The sequence below is a fragment of the Hyla sarda genome, chromosome 1 (assembly GCF_029499605.1).
Source record: "Hyla sarda isolate aHylSar1 chromosome 1, aHylSar1.hap1, whole genome shotgun sequence".
In the NCBI taxonomy this organism is placed as follows: Eukaryota; Metazoa; Chordata; class Amphibia; order Anura; family Hylidae; genus Hyla; species Hyla sarda.
In genome coordinates, this window is record NC_079189.1 from 68,258,092 (window position 1) to 68,283,502 (window position 25,411).

The 25,411-nt window shown below is 42.4% G+C and overlaps 1 protein-coding gene across 1 annotated transcript; it reads left to right on the forward strand.

Moving 5' to 3' along the window:
* The first annotated feature begins 2,398 nt into the window (after positions 1-2,398).
* PACRGL (parkin coregulated like) lies at positions 2,399-24,136 on the forward strand. Its single transcript, XM_056555478.1, has 8 exons — positions 2,399-2,547; positions 4,184-4,344; positions 8,184-8,251; positions 10,545-10,635; positions 14,329-14,463; positions 16,238-16,345; positions 22,467-22,547; positions 23,877-24,136. Exons 2-8 carry the CDS (start codon positions 4,201-4,203, stop codon positions 23,931-23,933), a joined length of 684 nt encoding a protein of 227 aa, XP_056411453.1. The 5' UTR covers positions 2,399-2,547; positions 4,184-4,200; the 3' UTR covers positions 23,934-24,136.
* The last annotated feature ends 1,275 nt before the right edge of the window (positions 24,137-25,411 follow it).

The window sequence follows — 25,411 nt, forward strand, 5'->3', positions numbered from 1 at the left end:
AATGTATCCGAAAAATCAAACCGAACACCCGAATACCGAATGTATCCGAAAAATCTAAACCGAAAATATTACCGAACCAAATTTTTTTTCCAAAATGAAAAAACTAAACAAAACAAACATTTTTCTAGTGCATACGATAATGAATACGATGCAACAACATTGGGTTATGTTTTTTTACTGCTCAAACTAAAATGGAGACTGACCAAAAACCAATACGTTTTTTATTTTACTTATGTACAACAAGGATTAAAATAACTGACATTGCTATACTATTTCAGAATGTCCCAGATACAGACCATCTAGCAGCAATGGCCATACTTAACAGACAATACATAACAGACAATACATGACTGACAATACATAACAGACAATACATAACAGACAATACATAACAGACAATACATAACTGACAATACATAACAGACAATACATAACAGACAATACATAATAGACAATACATAATAGACAATACATGACAGACAATACATGACTGACAATACATAACAGACAATACATAACAGACAATACATGACTGACAATACATAACAGACAATACATAACAGACAATACATAACAGACAATACATGACTGACAATACATAACAGACGATACATAACAGACAATACATAACAGACAATACATGACTGACAATACATAACAGACAATACATAACAGACAATACATAACAGACAATACATGACAGACAATACATGACAGACAATATATAACAGACAATACATGACAGACAATACATAACAGACAATACATAACAGACAATACATAACAGACAATACATGACAGACAATACATGACAGACAATATATAACAGACAATACATGACAGACAATACATAACAGACAATACATGACAGACAATATATAACAGACAATACATGACAGACAATACATAACAGACAATACATAACTGACAATACATGACTGACAATACATAACAGACAATATATAACAGACAATACATAACAGACAATACATGACAGACAATACATGACAGACAATACATAACAGACAATACATGACAGACAATACATGACTGACAATACATAACAGACAATACATAACAGACAATACATAACAGACAATACATAATAGACAATACATAATAGACAATACATAACAGACAATGCATGACTGACAATACATAACAGACAATACATGACTGACAATACATAACAGACAATACATAACAGACAATACATGACTGACAATACATAACAGACAATACATGACAGACAATACATAACAGACAATACATGACAGACAATACATAACAGACAATACATGACAGACAATACATGACTGACAATACATAACAGACAATACATGACTGACAATACATAACAGACAATACATGACAGACAATACATAACAGACAATACATGACAGACAATACATAACAGACAATACATGACAGACAATACATGACTGACAATACATAACAGACAATACATGACAGACAATACATGACTGACAATACATAACAGACAATACATGACAGACAATACATGACTGACAATACATAACAGACAATACATGAATGACAATACATAACAGACAATACATGAATGACAATACATAACAATGGGACCTTTTGATCACTTTTGCTTAGTTTTTTTTTTTATATATATATATATATTTGTGACAAAAAATCAGCTGTTGTGGCGTTTGCTATTTTTTTACGTTTACGCCCCTCACCGAGTGGGATCATAAATAGAGATGAGCGAACTTACAGTAAATTCGATTCGTCACAAACTTCTCAGCTCGGTGGTTGCTGACTTTTCCTGCGTAAATTAGTTCAGCTTTCCGGTGCTCCGGTGGGCTGGAAAAGGTGGATACAGTCCTAGGAAAGACTCTCCTAGGACTGTATCCACCTTTTCCAGCTCACCGGAGCATCGGAAAGCTGAACTAATTCATGCAGGAAAAGTCATCAACTGCCGAGCCGAGAAGTTCGTGACAAATCAAATTTACTGTAAGTTCGCTCATCTCTAATCATAAACTTTATTTTTTAACAGTTCAGACAATTTGAGGTGTTTTTTTTTCTTTTCAATTTTTTTTCTTGTAAAATTAAAAAAGTGGTGTGATTAAAATTTTTATAATATTTTTATTTTATTTTTAGTCCCATAGGGGACTATGACAAGCAATCGTTAGATTACATTTACTGTAAAGTAAGGTGTGAACAGGGATGAAGGAGCAGACAATGCATTTTTACTGAAAGCTTTTCGTCTCTTATATCCTCATATCTGTAAAGCCTCCTGTTACATGGAGTCACGTGCACCTGTAGCTCCTACCATGACTGAACATGATGGGAGTTGTAGTTTTGTAACAGCTGTAGAGCCAGTCACAACTATACAAACTGTGCACAGGTCGGCAGCGCGGATGACAGAATTATGTCCCTCTCGGGCTTCCGTAGGGCGCCGTGGTTTCTATGGTAACAAAGGAGGTTTGCGTTGAAGCTGCGTGGCTGGCGATCCCGACACACGGAGAAGATAGCCAGGCTTATGGCAAAACACTTTCTCTGTCACTAAACCGGGTAAGTACCGCAGATACCGACTGACTGTTCATTACTGAGCTCCAAGGATGCGGTACCGCATTGGTGGGCACATTCACACGTCGGAGATTCTGTTCTATTACAGCAGCAGCGTTGTGTATTTCTTAGGATCTCCCTTATAAAGCAGGGATATTGATGTATATCCTTGGCTTGAACTTCAACCAATATGGATGCCATTACAGTGCCAGCGTTTCCTAACTAGTTGCAAAACTACAACTTCCAGCATGCCCGGAGAGCTGTGTTTCCCCACTAGTGTGTCTCCAGCTGTTGCAAAACTACAACTCCCAGCATAGTATATAGTATAGGTCAGTGTTTCCCAAACAGGGATGCCTCCAGCTGTTGCAAAACTACAACTCCCAGCATAGTAGTATATAGTATAGATCAGTGTTTCCCGAACAGGGATGCCTCCAGCTATTGCAAAACTACAACTCCCAGCATAGTAGTATATAGTATAGGTCAGTGTTTCCCAAACAAGGGTGCCTCCAGCTGATGCAAAACTACAACTCCCAGCATGCCCGGACAGCTCCAGCATAGTAGTATATAGTATAGGTCAGTGTTTCCCAAACAGGGATGCCTCCAGCTGTTGCAAAACTACAACTCCCAGCATGCCCGGACAGCCGCTGGCTGTCCGGGCATGCTGGGAGTTGTAGTTTTGCAACAGCTGGAGGCACACTAGTTGGAAAACACTGCCCTAGAGAAGGAGTCTGCAAACTTCAGCTCTTCAGCTGTTGCAACACTACAACTCCCAGCATGCCTGGACAGCCGTGTTTCCCAACTAGTTTTGCAACAGCTGGAGGCACACTAGTTGGGAAACACTGCCCTGGAGCAGTGGTCTGCTAACTTAGGCCCTCCAGATGTTGCAATACTGCAACTCCCAGCATGCCCTGACAGACATAGGCTATCCACGCATACTGGGAGTTGTAGTGTTGCAACAGCTGGAGACACACAAGTTGGGAAACACGGCTTTCTGGACAGCTGGGAGTTGTAATTCTGTAACATCTGGAGGGCCGCAGTTTGGAGACCACTGCCCTAGAGGTTAGCAGCCCCGCAGCTTTCAATGTATGCACTGGTATAAACAGATGTAAGATATCACTTGCTGTAGTGACCGCCATGCCCCCCTATTAGTCTCTGTTCACACCTCCTTTTAGGGTTCTGGTTGCAGCATCTTATATGAGGGGATCAAGGATGTCATAGACTTATGGGACCTGTCACCGTCTGTAATGCCAAAAATAGCGCAGTATCCAGATAGGCCTTACGATTGTGTGTGTGTGTGTGTGTGGGTGTGTGTGTGGGGGGGGGGGGGTGATACCTCTTGACTAGAGATGAGCGAACTTACAGTAAATTCGATTCGTCACGAACTTCTCGGCTCGGCGGTTGCTGACTTTTCCTGCATAAATTAGTTCAGCTTTTCTAGGAAAGAGTCTCCTAGGACTGTATCCACCTTTTCCAGCCCACGGGAGCACCTGAAAGCTGAACTCATTTATGCAGGAAAAGTCATCAACTGCCGAGCCGAGAAGTTCGTGACGAATCGAATTTACTGTAAGTTCGCTCATCTCTACTCTTGACCTGTGGAGCTTCGTACACTTACATTAGCCATGAATCTCTCTCTATTTCTTAGAACAGTATGGTGAAAAAATGTCGGCGTCCTCTAGAGGCCAATCCAGAAGTGCAGCTCCAAGAAGCAAGACTGCTACTCCAACATCTTCAGCGTCTGCAGCCTCGGCCAGTGCTAGTCGTGCCAAGCCAAGTGACAAGCTGAACCCCAAAACTATAGACCCGGTGAGTGAGTTTAATGTGTTTAATACAATGCTGGTGCATCATGTCATTATATATACATTGTATGTTATGATGTCATGATATTACACACTATACGGACAATAAATATTGGAACGCACCTCTTGTCACCGAGTTCAGGGGTTTCATTCAGCCCTGTCACCACAGCTATGTAAAATTCAGCCTCTACCAGTGCCGTCTACCTTTAGGGTACGTTCACACTTGCAGATTTTCCGCAGCGACTTTTGCTAGGGTGCATGCACACCACGTTTTTTCCTATACATACAGCTCCCTTATACGGTTTCAAGTTAAAAACCGTACGGAACCGTATAGAAAACCGTATGCAATGACTTGACATTGTAAACCGTATGTCAAACACATCATCTGGTTTAGTCTGTTTGGTCTTATACAGTTTTGCCCATTTTTTTTTACCCTAGTCTACATAGTCTACCACGGTTTTTGGTGCGGGTGAATAACCGTATTAAACCTTATATGTTTTTTTGTTTTTTTTTAACATGGGAGTCAAATGGGAACCGTACTGAACCGTATGTGCGTACGGTTCCATCCGGTTTTCACCATACGGTTTTTTACTTAGCACATTTTTTTTTTCTTGGAATTTCAATCAAACAAGTGAAACTTTATTCAAAATGGAGTGAAAAGTTTAAAAACCTATAAGTTTTTTTTCTTAAAAAACATATGCAACCGGACATAATTTTTTAAACCGTATACAGGTTGAAATTTGTACAAAAGTTTTGATACAGTTTAGTCAGGTTTTGAGGAATCCGTTTTTCATCAAAAACCTGATACAGGAACTGATTGTGTGCATGCACCCCTACTCATTGAAATCAATGGGTAACAAAATACAGTGGTCCCTCAACATACGATGGTAATTCGTTCCAAACAACCCATCGTTTGTCGAATCCATCGTATGTTGAGTGATTCGTGCAATGTAAAGTATAGGAAGTTACACTCCCCTGTCCCCGTCGTTCCGGACCAGGTCCTCACCGCTCCCGATGCTGTTCCAGGGGCTCCCAATGCTGTCCTGCTGCTCCGGTGTCTTCTTTGCGATCCTCCGGTGTCTTGCGCATCTTCTCCAGGGTCCGGGCCTCGCTTTCTGGTGACGTTGTTACGCTGCTGCGCGGCGTGCGTATTGACGTAATAACGATGCCGGAAAGCGAGGCCCGGACCCTGGAGAAGATGCGCAAGACACCGGAGGATCGCGAAGTGGACCCGGAGCAACGGGAATAGGTAAGTGAACCTGTCCGGGATGCTTAAACTGCTATCCGACAGCAGCTTAAGCATTTTGCGCTGTCGGATAGCAGTTAATGCGATGGCCCCGACATATAAAAGCATCGTATGTCGATTTTATCATATGTCGGGGCCATCGTAGGTCGGGGGGTTACTGTAAGCATGTGTGAAGGTATCTCGACGGTGTATTCTCACGTACATTCCTGTGTTTAATTGATACTGTGTTCAGTCAATTAGTTTACATTGAAATCTGCAGCTTCAAATTTGCAGCATCAAATATGTCCAGGATACTGTACGTATGAATGGACCCTTAGGGTATGTCCACATGGCTAGATCTTCTACAAGCTTCCTGCTGTAGGTTTAACCCTTTCAGGACTCATGGTTTTTCATTTCAGTTCTCCACCTACAGACCCATATGAGGGCTTGTTTTATGCACCACCAATTTTACTTTGTAATGACATCAGTCATTTCACCACAAAATCTATGGCGAAACCCCCCAAAAATTATTTGTGGGACAAAAAAAAAAAGCCATTTTGTAATTTTTAGCAGCTTCCGTTTCTACGCAGTTTTCAGTAAAAAAATGAAACCTTTATTCTGTAGGTCCATACAGTTACAAGGATACCTAATTTATGTAAGTTTTATTTTATTTTCCGACTTATTATAACTACATACACTAAAATTAGTATGTTTAAAATTGTCATTTTCTGACCCCTATAACTTTAACATTTTTCTGCATACGGGGATGTTTGAGGGCTCATTTTGTGTCGTGTGGTCTGTAGTTTTTATCTGTTTTTGTTTTGATGGGACTTTTTGATCGCTTTTTTTTTTTTTTGGTATACAAAATCACCAAAAGTACGCAATTTTGGACTTAGGAATATTTTTATGTATATGCCATTGAGTGTGGTGTTTAATTATCATTATTTAATTTTTATTTATTAAACACCATTTTTTTAGTCCCCATATTACATGCATTCTATCACTATTACATGTAATCTTCTGATTGCATACACTATTCAATGCTATTGCCATAGCATAGCATTGATCAGTGCTATCTGCACTTATCAGACAGTGAGGAGGCAGGTAAGTGCCCTCCCGTCATCCTGTAAGCTGATCGGGACACCGCGGTTTCAGTGGGATCCCGATCAGCCCGACTAAGCTGCCGTGAATGCTCAGATGCGGCGATCATCTTTGATTGTCACGTCTAAGGGATTAATGCCGGGCATCCCCACGATCAGTAATGTCCAGCTTTATACATGCATCTCCGCCATTGATAGCCGCCAGGCACAGGACGTACAGGTACTCCCTGCATCCTTAAGAGGTTAAGCTGCAGCAGAACCCATTAGAGTCAGTGCATACTTCTGTAGATTTTCTGCTTAAAAAATTGCACTTAGAAAAATCAGCGGAAAACCCGCTGCGGCTCAAACTCCCAGTGGGAAACTTGCTGTAAACTTGTCTGTGTGAACATACGTTAGGGGTGTATTCACACCTACAGAATCTGCTGCAGATTTGAAGCTATGTTCACCTATTTATTTGTATGAATTTAACTACATGAAATCTGCAGCATAAAATCTGCAGCAGATTCTGTACATGTGAATATACCCTTACAAACATTATAGAATGGATTGTTTTAAAGGGTTTACAGAATTGTAACATGGTCCTATAGTAGAATGTCACTGCTGCAACAAGTCAGTTCATTAAATTTCTCCCCTCCTAGACTCCATTATAAGCTGTGAGTGGTATTATTGGGAAGTGGAAGCTTTTGGAAGTTACAGAGCATGGTCCTCAAAGTGCTGACACCCTGTGGATTATTTTGGAAGTTCCAGACCCTATTCTGGCTTTAACATGAGCACAAAGGGCCTGGATCTTTGCTAGGATCTTTATGGCATTGGTTTCTGTGGCCAAGCAGCTTTATGTAAGCCTTAGAATGCCAAGCACAGTGCCAAGAATTGGGTGGAGTGGTGTACAGCATGCCGCCACTGGACTCATGTTCTCTAAAATAATAAATTCTTTATCTAGCGCTGTGACAAATGAATCTGTAGTTTTGGTGAATGCAAGGAGAACCTGCCTGACTGCATTGTGCTAGCTGTACAATTTGGTGAAGGAAGGATAATGCAATGAGGTTGGTGAGGACTGTCCTGCATAGAGCCCTGACCTCAACCACATCCAACACCTTTGGGATGAACTAGAATGGACATTGGGAGCCAGGTCCTGTCATCCATTTTTTAGTGTCTGATCTCACAAACTCTCTTTAGGGTGAATGGGAAATTTCCAACAGCCACACAATGAAAGTTTTGAAGAGATTCTTACAAGAATAGTGGAATCTGTTATAAATGCCTACAAATAATGCCTAATCCATATGAATGTCTATGGATTTAGAATGGGAAGTCCTAAAAGCTTGTGTAGGTTTCCCCCATACTTTTGTCCATATAGTGTATGTTCACGATACAGTACACACAAACAAGCTGTAGGCTAGACTTGATAAATGGTTTAGCGCTCATCTTTGTAGTGGGAGTTACAGGCAAATCATATATCTGTCACACTGTGGTGTCTCATTCCCGGCTCTGTCAGTCAGTTTTAATGTTTCTTTTCCTTTACAGTTTGCCGAGACCCAGCGCTCGTCCTCCCCATTTGCAGCGATATATTCTAAAGGAGGAATTCCTTGCAGGTAAGTTTGCTGTTTTCAGTTCTTTGCATTAACAGATCTTTAGAGAAGAGGTCAAAGTTACATAAAAAATCCTCAAAAGAGATAGGCGGCACTGCATATTACAACACAGAATGCAGGGAATGACCAGACGCCAGGGGAGCACGGAAGGAAAAGGGGGCAATGTCCGTTTCACACGCCAAGCGCGCGTCCTCTGGCCCACGGCGGACGTAGCTTCACACAGGTGAGTATTAAGTAATGCACTGACTGTCATGTAGTTCTGATATTTGCTGGAGAGTTATTCCACCTAGGTCAGGTGGGGATCACCACACTCTTCACCTCCGTCGTACGGCAAAGTGGATAATCCAGCTCTATGCTCTTGGTCTGCTAGGTCTTAATCCCCGGAACATTATTTTTATAATGTTCTGTTTTATGTTTGTTTTACATATGCATTGTGTTGTTTTGACGAGTAATGAATGGAAATGTTCCAGTGGGCACCACCTATCTTTTTTTTAAAGATTTTCTCTGATACACTTGTTAAAGAGTGCCTGACATTAAAACTTCTTTCATCAAATACCCCTGTAGACATCCTTATCTACTTTTCACACTCTCACACACACCCCTTATGCCTTTTTCTAGTTTGTGAGTAATTTGTGTACTTACAGCAAGGAAGATCCCGATCAGAGTGTTGCTGGCTTGTAAACAGGAATGCTGCTTATGCTGTTTTCACTATGAAGTCCAGTGCCCTGTCTGGAGAAAGGGGCGGGGACATGCAAATGAACCTGGCTTTGCGGGGAGAGCTGGTTCTCCCTGTCTCATACACAGCTAGAGAGCGAGTGCTATTCACTGCCTATGGTCAGACCGCACTTCCTGAGTTTGGTCTCCTGCCAGCAGGAGACCAAAGTCTTTGCTTTTGAACAGACGGAATGCAGTCTTGACCAGAAGGGAGACCCCTAGTGGCCAGATTTATAAGGTCATGAAAGTGACATAAGTACATCACAAATCTTATTTATTTTACCTGCTCTGTCATATGCAAAAAAATAATTTTAATGACCGTTCCCATTTAACTTCACTGAGCACCTTTCAAAACAGTTGAGCCTATCGTTCTTCCTGGGAGCCAGCACAATAACACCTCAGATAAGTGCCACTCGTTTTTTCATGCTTAGACTATTGTCTGTATATTTTTCCTGTTCTTGAGGTATTGGAGTTTTATTATTTGGTTGATTATCTGTACTATACAGAAGGGCTAAAACTTTATTGCTAAAGGGTGTGTGAATCGTGTTCAGGGGGCGTGATTATTAAGGTCCTTCTGGCCCATCTGCCATAAAGCCCAGATAAGTGGAGGCTGCAGTGATTGTTGTCATTCTGGAAGTTTCTCCCATCTGCGCACACACAGGATCTTTGGAGCTCAGCCAGAGTGACCAATGGGTTCTTGGTCACCTCTCTTATCAAGGCCCTTCTCCCTGATTGCTTAGTTTAATTGGGCAGCCAAGCTTAGTAGGAGTTCTGTTCCAAACACCTTCCATTTTAGAATTATGGAGACCAAACTTTCAGAAATATTTTTTTGTACCATTCTGTAGAGCTGTACAATCCTTTCTTTGATCTCTGCAGGCAGTTCTTTCCCTCTCATGGTGTGTGTTTTGCTCTGATATGCATTGTCAGCTGTGAGACCTTATATAGACATTTCTTTCCAAATCCTGTCCAATCATCTCAATTTACCATCTCAGAGATGAGCAAGAAAAATGGGAGGAGCCAGAGCTAAACTTTATGGGGGAGATTTATCAAAATGTATGTAGAGGAATAGTTGCCCATAGCAACCAATCTGATTGCTTCTTTCATTTTTGAGAGGCCCTTTCAAAAATGAAAGAAGCGATCTGATTGGTTGCAATGGGTAACTTTTCCTCTATACACATTTTGATAAATTTCCCCCTATGTGTCATGCCAAAATGTGAATACCTTTGTCTATGCAAAATATTTGTTTTTCCTTTTTTTAAAAATTTGCAAAAAATTCTAAAATTCTGTATTTGTTTTTAATTGTGGGGTAATAAGTGTATAATGATGGGGAAACTCCCCCCCCCCCCCCCATTTAGCGTGAGGCCACAACATAACTAATGTTAAGAAAAGTAAAAGGGTTAGAAAACTTTCCGAATGCACCTAATGTCTGTCAGCTTCCCCATTCAGACGGGAAGACATGGGACCCTTAGAATCAGTGGGGGTCTCAGTGGTCGGACCCCAGTCTACCAAACTCTTAACCTCTATCTTGCAGATTATACAAGTGTAACTACTCCTACTATTTATTTTCAATTTCTTTTCACAGACTGGTTCATGGTTCGGTAAAACATAAGCTACAATGGGAGCGCTCTCCAGAAATGATACCATTCGACCCTCTGCTCATAACTTTAGCTGAGGTAAACTGCTGTTTAAATGTATTGTTCTTTATTGTTTTTGTTTCTACATTCTCTATGGTAATGGCACAAGTGGCACCATTATTGCAGCCATAACCAGATTTGGTGCCATCCATTGCCCCATTCACATTGATTTGAGGTATTCTTATGGGTACATTTAATGGGGCTTTCAGTGTTGTGCCATTAGTTTCATCTACATTTGTCTGCATCACTGGGTGATAATCATTTAGATATTCTTTATACTTTATAGGTTATTTATAGAGATGAGTGATCTTCCAGTAATTCGATTCGTCACGAACTTCTCGGCTCAGCAGTTGCTGACTTTAGCCTGCATAAATGAGTTCAGCTTTCAGGTGCTCCGGTAAATCTCCTAGGACTGTATCCACCTTTTCCATCCCACCGGAGCACCTGAAAGCTGAACTCATTTATGCAGGCTAAAGTCAGCAACTGCCGAGCTGAGAAGTTTGTAATGAATCGAATTACTGGACGTTCACTCATCTCTAGTTATTTACTTACATTTGGTATTATAACATTTAAAGGGGGTACTCTGCCCCCTAGACATCTTATCCCCTATCAAAAAGAATGATGGAGTATTGTGACGTCACGCCCCGCCTCCTCAATGCAAGTCTATGGGAGGGGGCGTGGCACATGCCACGCCCCCTCCCATAGACTTGCATTGAGGGGGTGGGACGGTACTCCGTCCCCTGCACCGCCCGTCATCAGCCACAGAGCAATCCTCGCTCTGTGCAGCTGAGAAATGAGGGACACCGGGGACCCCCATGATCAAACATCTTATCCCCTATTCTTTGGATAGAAGATAATATGTCTAAGGGTGTAGTACCCCTTTAAATACTAATATCAAATACAGTATTAGCAATAACATGATGTAGTTACATTACTGTATTCCAGTATCAAGTCATGATCTTGCAGTAATTTTAACTTTGTATATTATCATTTTGATGTAGCCTGGAAAGCAGAGACGTCACATTTGTCTTCTATTTCCAGTGCAGTAGTGATGGATTGCCATTTACCATCAGAATACTCACCAACATCTGTCAGTGCGGCTTAGTGACACCTATCAGCCACTGCAGAGATTAGTCATGGCCCATCACAACCATTTTATATATCTGTCAGACTCTGCTGTGTCTAGCTCAGTTGTGCACTCTGTGTGTCCATGTTATCTCTCAGATGAATCGCATTTTAAAAGCTTTTCTATTTTGAGTAAGAATGTAAATGCCACAGAGAATGTGTCATGTTTCTGGGTATTTATTAGACATCATGTGAAAGCATAATCTTTTTGTGTTCATATAATTCACTTACATGTACATATGCAATCCTCTGCTCTTAGTTACAGTAAAATCTTATTTTCTGAAGCTTTTTTTTTTTTTTTTTAATATCAGTTAAGTTCTTTTTTAGTGTTGTGTTAATGTGTAAAAGAAGGTACGGTGTGACTCATGACCAACAGAGGGACTAGAAGGCAGTACTACCTGTGTCCTTTGTGGGGAAGCAGCACAATCTATGCCTATATTATTTACAGGCAGGCAGTGCTATATATGCCTAAGTGCTTTACAAGGACAGATAGGGAGACAGTGCTATCTGTACCTACATATGTGTCCTCCTTTTCCTCGAATTTTTCATGAAACAAATTCAATACAATATTGCAACATGCTAGCAATACCCTTAACTTAGACACATTTAACATATACATCTCCTAACATAGTTTTGTGAGAATCATGTTTTTTCTGAAACACATATTGGGATATACTGAGGCATGGGGAAAGGTAAGGAAGGACACATCTGTACATCATTTACATAGATACTGGGAGGCAGTAATATCTGTGCCTACACCATTTACAGAAACAGGAAGACAGTATTGTTTGTCCCTAAATTATATACAAAAGAGGCTGTGCCAGTCAGTGATAAGATCTACAGCAGGAAAAGAGCAGCAATATGTGCCTGAGAATCTTCACTGGGCTTCTCTTCCTGCAAGATCCTCACACAGGGAGGGGAGGTGTGCCTGTGAAGCCAGAAATCATGTGGTGGTTGTCTTGCAGGAGGGAGGGGTTTACACCAAGACAAACAGATCTGAGAATGACGTCTTTCTCTCACTCCCTGCATTTAATTGACAGCTGAGAGAGGGAGACTTCTCTATATAGATAATGAATGATAGTTTGACAAATAAATAGGTTGGTGAGAGGGAAATGATGGGCTATGGGTTTAGTTCCCTGGAGTACCCCTTTTAAAGAGAAATACAGGGAGGCACTAGTATCTGCACCTATATTATTTATTGGGAGAGACAGTGAGACAATACTATCTGTACCTGTATCCGTTACATAGAGATAGGCAGGGAGGCAGTAGTATCTGTAACTAGGGATCGACTAATATCGTTTTTTTTATGGCCGATACGATAATTGGTGGAAGTTAGGGCCGATAGCCGATAACTTATACCGTGATTATCGGACGATAATATCGGCCAAACCGATAATCGGTCGATCCCTATCTGTAACTACATAATTTGCAGAAACACAGGGAGACATTATCAACTGAACCTACATTATACACAGGTTTCACATAATGCCTCTTGCCTCTGAGGCAACGACATGTCAGGAAACTGTCAAAAAGAATGTATCCATTCTCAGACAGGCCCGGGCCCCATTCATTTTAATGCCCTGAAGGTAGTCAGCTAGTGATTATATTCGGGTCATTTTCCAAGCGTATCTGACTTTTGGGTCAGACTGAAAAGGGTGGGTTACAGCACAATGCTTGGATTCGTTCGTAAAATTACTTGAATGTAGTCACTAGCTGACTAAACTTGGACCATTGAAATGAACAGGGGCCGTGTCTGAGCATAGATACGTTGGTAAATCATTTTGACAGTTTCCCGTGCCTCAAAGGCACAGATCGTGATGTGAACCCTGCTTTAGGGTAAGGTCACACATATCGGATCTGCAGCATATTTTATGCTGCGGATCCGCCGGTGACCCGACCCATATTGTGCCTCCTGCTGTTGCCAATAACATCCTTCCCCGCCCCCTGGCCTGCTCGCCGCTCTGAGCAGCCACACTGGGGGATTGCGGGTCGCTGAGTGCACTCAGACATCCCTGAGCAGCCGCGTTGTCTGAGTACACCCGGCGACTCGCAGGCAATAGCTGGAGGCACAATATGGTTCGGGTCACCGTCAGATCTGCAGCGTAAAACGCTGCTGATCTGTTACGTGTGATCCTACCCTTACAGAGAAAGACAGGGAGACATTACTTTACCAACATCAGTTACAGAGAGTGAGAGGGAGGCAGAAATATTATGTTCATGTCACTTAGAAAAAGGAGGGGGCAGCGGGACCATTGTTTTATACATGACGGTCATCACACCCCATCCCATAGATATGAATGTTTTATACTTCCCCCCCCCCCATAGACATTAATGAAGGGGCTCGGCGTGACATAAAGACCCCCGCCGCGGGAACCCAGTGTTCTAACCATACTGTTTAGAACACCTGGTGTGGTGGAGGCGAGACCCCCGTGATCACACATCTTATCCCCTATTCTTTGGATAGGGGATAAAATGTTTAGGGGCGGAGTACCCCTTTAAAGCTTTCTCAGTGAATGTGCATGTAAAGTTCTGTGGCTGGGTTGTGTAAGGTCTTTGTTACTATAACTTACAGAAATAATGTTTTATCTTTCTATGTCTTCTGTTCAGGGTCTCAAAGAAACCAGACATCCTTACACATTTGTATCCCAGGAGGGGTTTAAGGAATTACTGATGGTTCCTGGTGCTGCAGAAAAAGCTCTGCCCAGTTTACCAAAACTTGCAGCTGCTTTGAAAGGTGCCCTTGTAGGTATTCCTCATACTTTCTTTTTGTTATAGTTACAGGCAAACCCATAGATAGGGGCGGAGAGTTACTACAGCAAATGCAAACTAGCAGCAACAAAGCTGGTGTACGTGCCTGGTGTACGTGCCTTGCACCACATTTATTATGTATATCGTTTTTTTGTAGCGGGAAAGGAGTGTGGCTTATTAGGAAAATGGTCACACAATAGGCACACAGAATTAAAGTAATATATTGGTGGAATCTAAAAGTAGACGAAACAGTCTAAACCAAAAATGTAAAAAATCACCAGTTAGTGAGATAAATCTGGTGGTTAGACTAGTCTAGCATAAGTTTACAATGTATTAGACAGTGCTATTAAATCTGAAATTGTACCGATGAGTTCTGCCAATGGTAAACTCAGCGCTGCTACACCTGTATGGTATAAATATTCATAAGAAAAACCATATTGGGATTTCCAACTATAGACATTAATGGCATGTCCTTCTGACCTGTCGTAATGGTCTTATAGTTAATGATCCATGTTTGACATTATACATGTTGAGAATGGCCCAATCTCAGCTAGTCCGATGTGCATGTGTGTGGCTATTTCCATTATAGTCATTGAGCAGTTAAATCATGTTCACATAGGAAAAAACTTCTGCTGTGTGCAGTACTGTGCCACAGCTTTCTCAGTGCTACAGTTGGTGCAGGTGGGTCTGTCCTAAAGCTCCATTTAATTTCAGTGAGAGCCACAGATTGGAACACGTAAAAAAGAAGTGGTCCTCACATGCTTTACCATCTCCCACAAGTATTATTTCTCTTATGAAACCTTTTGGTGCTACATATAACTCATGGAATATAAATATACACTGTACCAAGTATGTGTATTTTGTTTTATTAATTTTTATTTGAGGGTTGGGGGTTATTTAACCCTTTGACGCCACAGGACGTAAATGTATGTCCTGGTGCCCTGGGACTTAACGCACCAGGACGTACATTTACGTCCTGTACATGACCGCGAGCACTGGAGTGGTGCTCGTGTCATGCAGCCAGAGACCCGCCGGTAATGGCGGACATCAGCGATCGTGCTGGGTGAAAAAACTGCTGTCTCTGCAGCTATTGCATGGTTATCTCTGTGAGGACAGGGCATGGCTCTGTGCAGACTCCTGGCTTGTCAAGCATCCTGATATGTGAGCCAGGAGAGTTTCCCAGAGCCTCAGCGTACAGAGCCCCGCTTGTCCTAGGCGCACAGAGCCCCGCTTGTCCTAGGCGCACAGAGCCCCGCTTGTCCTAGGCGCACAGAGCCCCGCTTGTCCTAGGCGCACAGAGCCCCGCTTGTCCTAGGCGCACAGAGCCCCGCTTGTCCTAGGCGCACAGAGCCCCGCTTGTCCTAGGCGCACAGAGCCCCGCTTGTCCTCCCACGCTTCCTGTATTTGGTCTCTTTACAGGGACACACAGGCAATAGCTGCAGGGCCAGAAATGTACACATTTAACCAATGTATATTACAAATATACATATAATGTTATTTTCTACAATATATAAAACATTTTTTGCTAATGACAGGAACAGTTTAAAATCAGTTTTTCTTCTCTTCTATGCTATATACTAATTATATCGCTGTATAAATCAGGGTCACTGTTATTATCATTGTTTTTTTTTTATTATTCTTCTATATTTGTACCATAAGGTATCGGGCAGATCCTCCATTGCTCCTAGTAGCTTGCATAGAGTGTCACAAAAATTCCTTTTTTGCAAGTGTATTTCCATTTTCGTACACCACTGTCTGTGTCTTGTAGGTGCACGCCGATGGTGGAGTTTTTGAAAGAGGACTGAATGGTTTGGTGCAGCTAAGTGCTGTAGTGGGGCCAGCACTGAATATTCATCTGAAGAATCTATTAACCAGTGTAAGTAATAGGAGGTAATGGTAAATAATGTATTTCCATCTCAACAAACTCCATGCCTGCAGAGTGGTCACTTGTCATTGTATAGCCAATATCCAAAAGGAAAAGAAAGCATGTCTGCACTCACCATGTATGAAGCATAAAATTCGGACTTAATTGTAGCAATGTCCATGTACAAAAAAGGTTAACCCGGGTGCAGGGAGGGAAGGCAGCTTCCTGCTTGGAGCCGGAGCGTATCAATAGAACGACAGCGCGGTTTCGCGTCAGTGACACATCTTCCGGTTCCTCAGGAACCGGAAGGTGCGTCACTGACGCAAAACCGCGTCATCATAAAACCTGACAGTGCGGTTTCGCGTCAGTGACGCATCTTCCGGTTCCTGAGGAACCGGAAGATGCGTCACTGACGCGAAACCGCGCTGTCATTCTATTGATACGCTCCGGCTCCAAGCAGGGAGCTGCCTTCCCTCCCTGCACCCGGGTGAACCTTTTTTGTATATGGACATTGCTACAATAAAGTCCGTATTTTATGCTTCATACATGGTGAGTGCAGACATGCTTTCTTGTCCTTTTGGATATTATTTGTGGAATTGCTGGTTCTACTAGTGTCTGGCACCCCAGGTTTTTTACCGGGGTTTTCCATTGCTTGTGCTACATTTAATTGGTATACACAGTGTTGCAGTGCCCATCACCCACCCTTTTATGGACTTTGTCATTGTATAGCTATGACATTGCTATTTGGCAAACTATTAGACTAAGTTTCATATTCTAAAAACTTTGTAGTAATCTGCAGATGTTTCTAAGCGTAATGCCACACACCGGGTGATATCACATGCAGCGGATTACAGTAACAGGCAAGTGGATGGAATTTTGCAACTGTTGTCTACATGCTGTGGATATTTTCTGTGCGCAAAATGTGATAGAACACTTGAAGTAGTAATATGATGGGGTTCTGTGACTGGTAATTTGAGATTTTGGACACTTTTGTTGGCAATATCATTTGGCATTGTAACAGGCAATATGATGGGGCAATGTGGCAGGCATTCTGATAAGATTGGTGATATGAGGCACTGTGGTTGACCGTATGATGGGGCACTGTGCCTGGCATAACGATGGGGCACTGTGCCTGGCATAACGATGGGGCACTGTGCCTGGCATAACGATGGGGCACTCTGCCTGGCATAACGATGGGGCACTCTGCCTGGCATAACGATGGGGCACTGTGCCTGGCATAACGATGGGGCACTGTGCCTGGTATAATGATGGGGCACTGTGCCTGGCATAACGATGGGGCACTGTGCCTGGCATAACGATGGGGCACTCTGCCTGGCATTGTGGTGAAGAAGTTGAATGTATTTTTCCCTATTTCTATGTTTTGAATTATCGGCTTCTCTTACATTATATCCTATAGTCCGAAAAAATGCAGTAGTTTATCTTGTGACTGTAGATTTTGAACAATGTTAAATTTTACATTCCCATTTACACAATATGGCCAAGCCTTTTTTTTTTAATTGTTTTTAGGATACTAAAATGATATTTAATCTTACATTTTCCCCATTCTGTTTTAGATTCCACATTTCTTGCAGGGTTAGTTATCTATATAAATAATTGAGCCTATGTGTCATTATGTGAGAAATATTGGAGACTAGACACATTTTCCATCTTGATTGAAAATATCCCAGTTGGTTTGTTTGTTCACACATATAAATCATTTATGTCTGTCTTGATATCTTTAACACTTAAAGGGCCACAGATGTGAAGTAAGAATCCTTTATATGTTGGGCAAATTATTTTGTTCTTCTGTTCAATTTTGTTTACGGTATTTCTATGCAATCTGACATTTTAAAGCATAGCTTTCCTTTAGGTAACTAAGAAGAAGCACTCATTAGGGCATTTTCGCTAGTTTTTCCCTCTTTAGGCTTCATCTCTAATTTTCAGTTGTCACTGAGCTCTTGGGTATAGAGTGTCTTCTACAATGTCTCCCATACACTGCACACACACAAAAGAATCCAGCTCTTTTATCTTGTTCTAGTACACCCCAAGAAGCAACAGCCGCCGCATGGAGGACATTATAGAGCAGTACTAAGCAGTCTAAGCTGTGAATAAAGCTTCTAGAGTTAGAGCTAATACAGAACACGCATTTCTCCTTGCAGTCTCTTTCTTTGGCTCTCTTCAATTACTTCCCCTCCATAGACATCTATGGGAAGCATGTAATCTGATCCTTCAATGAGCTGCTTGTACATCTTCTAGACAAGGTGCAATTGAGCTGCTTTTTCAAAGTAAATAAAAGTTTAGGATGGGGGGGAGGGGGGGGGGGGAGCAGGAAATGTTCCTGATAAGAGGAAACATTATTTTTTTCTTTTTGATAAAAATAAATGACAAAGTTTTTGTATATTTACTTGTATTGTTGATGTATGCAAAGTTTTTTAAAACGACCATTGTAAGTAAAACACTGTCCAGGAGACACAACGTTCACTCTGTTTCCCCCTCTTAAAGTGGGGGGAAAAAATTGACAAATTCAGCATCTCGCTGACACAGCTGGATACTGACATGAGCAAGGAAGTGTGGTGCCAGATGGGGCTCAAATGTTTTTGCAAAAAGTATGACCGGAAAAAACGACTTTTCACAAAGACTTATTAACCCCTTCCCGCAGAGTGGCTTATATATAAGCCGCAATGTGCAGTGCGTTCGCGCATCACGGCTTATATATATGACACGCAGTTAACGCAGCATCGCGCGGGTTAACTGGCAGAAGTCCCGCTGTTTCCAGCAGGGAACAACTTCTGCAACACCCCCCAGGACCATCTGTCGACCAATCCCTCTGGACCAATCATAGTGACCTGGGGAGAAAGTTAGATCCCCCGCACTGCCCGCCCCTGGAAGTCGGGCAAAACGGGGGGTGATGGCTGCGGGGGCTCGCGGGGACAGCCATTGACTGTCCAGGCATGCTGGGAGTTTAGCAACAGCTGGAGGCACCCTGTTTGGGAAATACCCCTATGTCCACTAGGGATCGACCGATATTGTTTTTTTAGGGCCGATACCGATAATCGGTGCAGGTTAGGGCCGATAGCCGATAACTTATACCGATATTCCGGTATAAGTTATCGGCTATTTAACCCCCTGCGACACCGCTGCAGATCATTGATTTAAAGCGGGCGCTTTAAATCAATGATCTGCAGTGGCTTTTGTGGGGCCATAGGCCGCCGCCACTAACCGCTTCTCTCCCCCTACCTGTCAGGGTTGTCGGGTCCATCCATCCTTCCTTCCTGTAGTGTCCGGGGGCGTTCCGGGTGAAGAGTGAACCGGTCCGGGCTGTCCTTCTTCTCCGGCGGTCATCTTCTCCACTCCGGGCAGGCTCCGGCCTAGTACGCTGCATAGACGCCGCTGCGCAGTGACGCCCGTGCACAGCGACGCACCTGACGTTACGGCGTAGCGGCGTCTATGCAGTGTACTAGGCCGGAGCCTGCCCGGAATGGAGAAGATGACCGCCGGAGAAGGACAGCCTGGACCGGTTCACTCTTCACCCGGAACGCCCCCGGACACTACAGGAAGGAAGGATGGATGGCCCGGACCACCCCCATTACGTGTAAGTTTAATTTTTTTATTGACTCGGAGGGTGGGGGAGGGGCCTGACCGGTATAGCGGTATGGGCAAAAATCCAAACCGGTATACCGCCCAGCATCACGGTGGGGGGTGCGACGCGGTGCGGTGGGTCGGGGGTGCGGTGCGGCGGGTCGGGGGGGGGGTGGCGGTCGTGGTGCGGGTGGCGGGGCATTATCGGCTTATCGGCAAGGTTATTGCCGATACCGATAATGCCCAAAATCGTGATTATCAGCCGATAATATCGGCCATACCGATAATTGTTCGATCCCTAATGTCCACCCCTATGCAAATCCCTAATATAGGCCTCAAATGCGCATGGCGCTCTCACTTTGGAGCCCTGTCGTATTTCAAGTCAACAGTTTAGGGCCACATATGGGGTATCGTCGTACTCGGGAGAAATTGCGTTACAAGGTTTGGGGGGCTATTTCTCCTTTAACCCTTTATGAAAAGGAAATGTTGGGGTCTACACCAGAATGTTAGTGTAAAAAAATTAAAATTTTTACACAAACATGCTGGTGTTGCCCCATACTTTACATTTTCACAAGAGGTAAAAGGGAAAAATGCCCCCCCCCCCAAATTTGTAATGCAATTTCTCCCGACTATGGAGATACCCCATATGTGGGCACAAAGTGCTCTGGTGGCGCACAACAAGGCCCAAAAGGGAGAGTGCACCATGTACATTTGACGTGATTTGCACAGGGGTGGCTGATTGTTACAGCGGTTTTGACAAACGCAAAAAAAAAAAAAAAAACACATGTGACCCCATTTCGGAAACTACACCCCTCATGGAATGTAATGAGGGGTGCAGTGAGAATTTACACCCCACTGGTGTCTGACAGATCTTTGGAACAGTGGTCTGTGAAAATGAAAAATATTGTACAGCCCACTGTTCCAAAGATCTGTCAGACACCAGTGGGAATAAATGCTCATTGTACCCCTTGTTACGTTCCTAAAGGGGTCTAGTTTCCAAAATGGTATGCCATGTGTTTTTTTTTGCTGTCCTGGCACCATAGGGGCTTCCTAAATGCGACATGCCCCCCGAGCAAAATTTGCTCTCAAAAAGCCAAATATGACTCCTTCTCTTCTGAGCATTGTAGTTCGCCCGTAGTGCGCTTCAGGTCAACTTATGGGGTACCTCCATACTCAGAAAAGATGGGGTTACAGATTTTGGGGGGTATTTTCTGCTATTAACCCTTGCAAAAATGTGAAATTTTGGGGGGGGAAACACACATTTTAGTGAATTTTTTTAATTTTTTTTTTACATATGCAAAAGTCGTGAAACACCTGTGGGGTATTAAGGCTCACTTTATTCCTTGTTTCGTTCCTCTAGAGGTCTAGTTTCCAAAATGGTATGCCATATAGTTTTTTTTTTTTTTTTTTTTTTTGCTGTTCTGGCACCATATGGGCTTCCTAAATGCAACATGCCCCCCAAAAACCATTTCAGAAAAACGTACTCTCCAAAATCCCCTTGTCGCTCCTTCGCTTCTGAGCCCTCTACTGTGCCCGCCGAACACTTTACATAGACATATGAGGTATGTGCTTACTCGAGAGAAATTGGGCTACAAATATAAGTATATATATTTTTTTCCTTTTACCCCTTGTAAAAATTCAAAAAAATGGGTCTACAAGAACATGCGAGTGTAAAAAATGAAGATTGTGAATTTTCTCCTTCACTTTGCTGCTATTCCTGTGAAACACCTAAAGGTCATTTTGAATACTTTGAGGGGTGTAGTTTTTTAATGGGGTAATTTGTGGGGTATTTCTAATATGAAGACCCTTCAAATCGACTTCAAACCTGATCTGGTCCATGAAAAATTGTGAGTTTGAAAATTTTGTGAAAAAATTGAAAATTGCTGCTGGACTTTGAACCCCTCTGGTGTCTTCCAAAAGTAAAAACCATCAATTTTATGATGCAAACATAAAGTAGACATATTGTATATGTGATCCAAAAAAAAATGTATTTGGAATATACATTTTCCTTACAAGCAGAAAGCTTCAAAGTTAGAAAAATGCAAAATTTTCAAAATTTTCATCAAATTTTGGGATTTTTCACCAAGAAAGGATGCAAGTTACCACAAAAATTTACCACTATGTTAAAGTAGAATATGTCACAAAAAACAGTCTCTGAATCAGAATGATAACTAAAAGCATTCCAGAGTTATTAATGTTAAAAGTGACAGGGGTCAGATGTGCAAAAAACGCTCTGGTCCTTAAGGGGTTAAATAACAATAGCAAAGGGAAACTCTATCTGGAGCCCATTTATTCTGCAGATCAGCAAGATTTTCTGGCAGACACACCGCTGACCAGTCAAATATTTTTGCCCATTATGATGGTAGGCGTTTATGTTTAACATGTGGAAAATTCCTTTATGGAATTTGTTATACATTTTTGTTTCAGTGTAAATGTACTAAGTACATATGGCAATATGATGTCCTCCTTAAAATATTTATGGTTATGCCTTGCTGTAAATAAAGCACGTCAATGATGATGTAATTGTTTCCTCTTTTCCTCTCTCTTAAATTAGCTTTCGAAAAGATTAATGGACAAGAAGTATAAGGATGGAGTCACATCTGCACTGCAGATTTTGGAACAGTATGGGGGAAAGGTAAGTGTATGGTGGCAGATAGTTATAGGGAATATCAGTGACAGCATGTGCTGCACCATTTATACATTTACATTATTGCCTCTGAAGTCTCTGTTGTAAGATGAGATCACTGGAGATACAGTATCATTTACTTCTGTCCCTTACCCATATAAGTACTAGTAGTATACCTATGTTCAGACACCTCCAACATAAGTTTTGCAAATGTAAAAGCCTCATGCACGTTGCCAAATTATTGATCTATGTTGTCCTGGTCTATAATATGTCACTTGTAGAATTTATGGGGTGTTCCTGTACCTGTTACGCTGCTGCAGTAAGGCATCATATAGCAGCATGTAAATTGCCAAAGGGGTTTCTGGGACTTTATGCTTGATGGCCTATTCTTAGGATAGTCGTCGATATGGGAGTCTTACTCCTGATTAAAAAGACTGCAGGGCCCACCAGAGTGTAGGAGACCTTTATAAGCAGTGGGGTAGACAGTAGTCAGACCCCCCCCACCGATATGTTATTGATGTCCTTAAAGGGGTACTCCACCTCCAAAGGATAGGAGATAAGATGTCTGATCGCAGGGGTCCCGCGGCTGGGGACCCCGCGATCTCGACTGCGGACCCCGCGATCTCGGCTGCGGCACCCCAAACATCCGGTGCACGGAGCGAACTTCGCTCCGTGCCAGATGACCGGAGCGAACTTCGCTCCGTGCCAGATGACCGGCGATGTGGGCGGGGGCTCGTGACGTCACGGACGCGCCCCGCTCGTGATGTCATGACCACGCCCCATCAATGAAAGTCTATGGGAGGGGGCGTGACGGCGTCACGCCCCCTCCCATAGACTTGCATTGAAGGGGCGTGGTCATGACATCACGAGCGGGGCGCGGCCGCGACGTCACGAGCCCCAGTGGTGGGACCCCCGCAATCAGACCTCTTATTCTTTGTATAGGGAATAAGATGTCTAGGGGCGGAGTACCCCTTTAAGGACTAGATTCCCAAAAACTTTAAACACACATTTTGGTGTACTTTATTTGTTCATGTTACATTCTAATATGACATTAGATCTGTGTAGAGGAGGACGGCACCAGGATCCGGTGCGCCGTGCTCGAGGGTCATGTGAATCCAATGGTAAAAAGAAGGAATCCCGGCACCAGCGACTTGGATGCAAATATGGGTTTATTAACACGTTAACACGTTGTAACGTGTTAATAAATTCTTATTTGCATCCAAGTCGCTGGTGCCGGGATTCCTTCTTTCTACTAATATTACATTAGACTAAGTTTTGCCTTTTATATGATTGAAATATGAAGTAACTTGTACACTCTCTTTGTTTTCTCCTATACAGGAAAGCCTGGGAATAATCAAATCTAAAATCCCAACCTACTGCTCCATCTACAGCTGAATGTTGGAGCACAGAGATGTGTGTGGATGATCAAGAATGAAATCAGCCAGAATTCTTATGTCAGATTCAAGATTATACATGGAGACATGGACCGGGGCTGGAACCAAAATAATGCGTGCCGCTCTTACCTAAGTGTTTTAACCAAATGTATGTTTGCTTCAAGGTAACTGGATTATAGGATTTAATACATAAAATTTAACAATGCAGTGGTATAAAATCATTCCGGTTTGTTTAGGCTGAAAGAAATCTATTGTAGTGAGTACATCTGCCTTGTTGAATGTCACCTCGTGGGCTTCCTGCTTAGGCCCTACCTCTATTATCCATTGTGGAGAGCCACTAATAGACAAACATTTACAAGACAAATCGCAGTCGCAGAATTCCTAATTTTATTATTTTGACATTTCATAAATACATGTTAGGCAGTATTCACATCTTTTTTTTTTTTTTTTTTTAATTTTTTTTTTTAAATATGACACACTGTTCTCCTCCACGGGCCCACACTGTTCTTTCATGAAAAAAAATAAATAAATCCGAAACACTGACCTCCCCCCACTGATCATAATGTTATGACATATCACAGCACTATGTTATAAAAGGTAATAACAAAATAATTGTCTGATTCTGACAATCCTAACTTGTTACAAGGATTCCTTGACAATAGGCTGATCGCTTATCTGTGGGGGAACCTGTCAGTAAGTGTTGACCACAGGAGAATTTAGGCATTACACAGTGCCCATTGAGACAAAATGGTTATGGGGAGGCATTCATCATTGTAGGTGTAAGTGAAGCATTTTTCTACACCTTTTTTTGTGTGCTGGTAATGTGTAGGAGAACCACATTTATTAATTGGTCACAGAGAATTAGATACATTTTGTGCAGGTCACATTTTCTGAAATTTCTCTCTTCACATACACCAAAAAGCTAAGCTAAGTCTGGGCTGGTGTAGGTTTTTGGCGGTTTTGCACCTTTTTGGTGATTTTGCGCTTTTTTTCCACAGATTTTGGCAATGCGCATGAGATGGACAGGTTTTATGAACTGCGCCTTTTTGTGAAAAGGCGCAGTTCATAAAACCTGTCCATCTCATGCGCATTGCCAAAATCTGTGGATTGGGATTGCAACTCAAAAATCAGCAGAAATGTGTAAACCAAAAGGCGCAAAATAGGACATTGGCGCAAAATATAGGTGGAAAAAAAATTGTAAACACAATGATAAATCCCAGCCTATATGTCTATTTCAGGATAGGAAAAGTCCATCTGGGAGAAAGACATACCGTACTTTCAACAACTGTAACAATGTTTCCCTATTTCAATCACCAATCTCCAGCACTAGTCAGCTGTGAATTACTGTCACTGCATGTGGAAAAATATTGTTTTGAGACACCTCTTTATATCATCTTAAAGGGTTATACAGCAAATCTTCTTTTTAAAGGGGTACTCCACTGCTCAGCGTTTGGAACAAACGGTTCTGAACGCTGGAGC

Excerpts from the sequence above, each read along its gene's own strand:
- PACRGL (XM_056555478.1), top strand. The coding sequence starts at position 4,201 with ATGTCGGCGTCCTCTAGAGGCCAATCCAGAAGTGCAGCTCCAAGAAGC. Across the intron at positions 14,464-16,237 it reads CTGCTTTGAAAGGTGCCCTT|GTGCACGCCGATGGTGGAGT; the intron begins GTAGGTATTCCT and ends TGTGTCTTGTAG. Across the intron at positions 16,346-22,466 it reads TGAAGAATCTATTAACCAGT|CTTTCGAAAAGATTAATGGA; the intron begins GTAAGTAATAGG and ends CTCTTAAATTAG.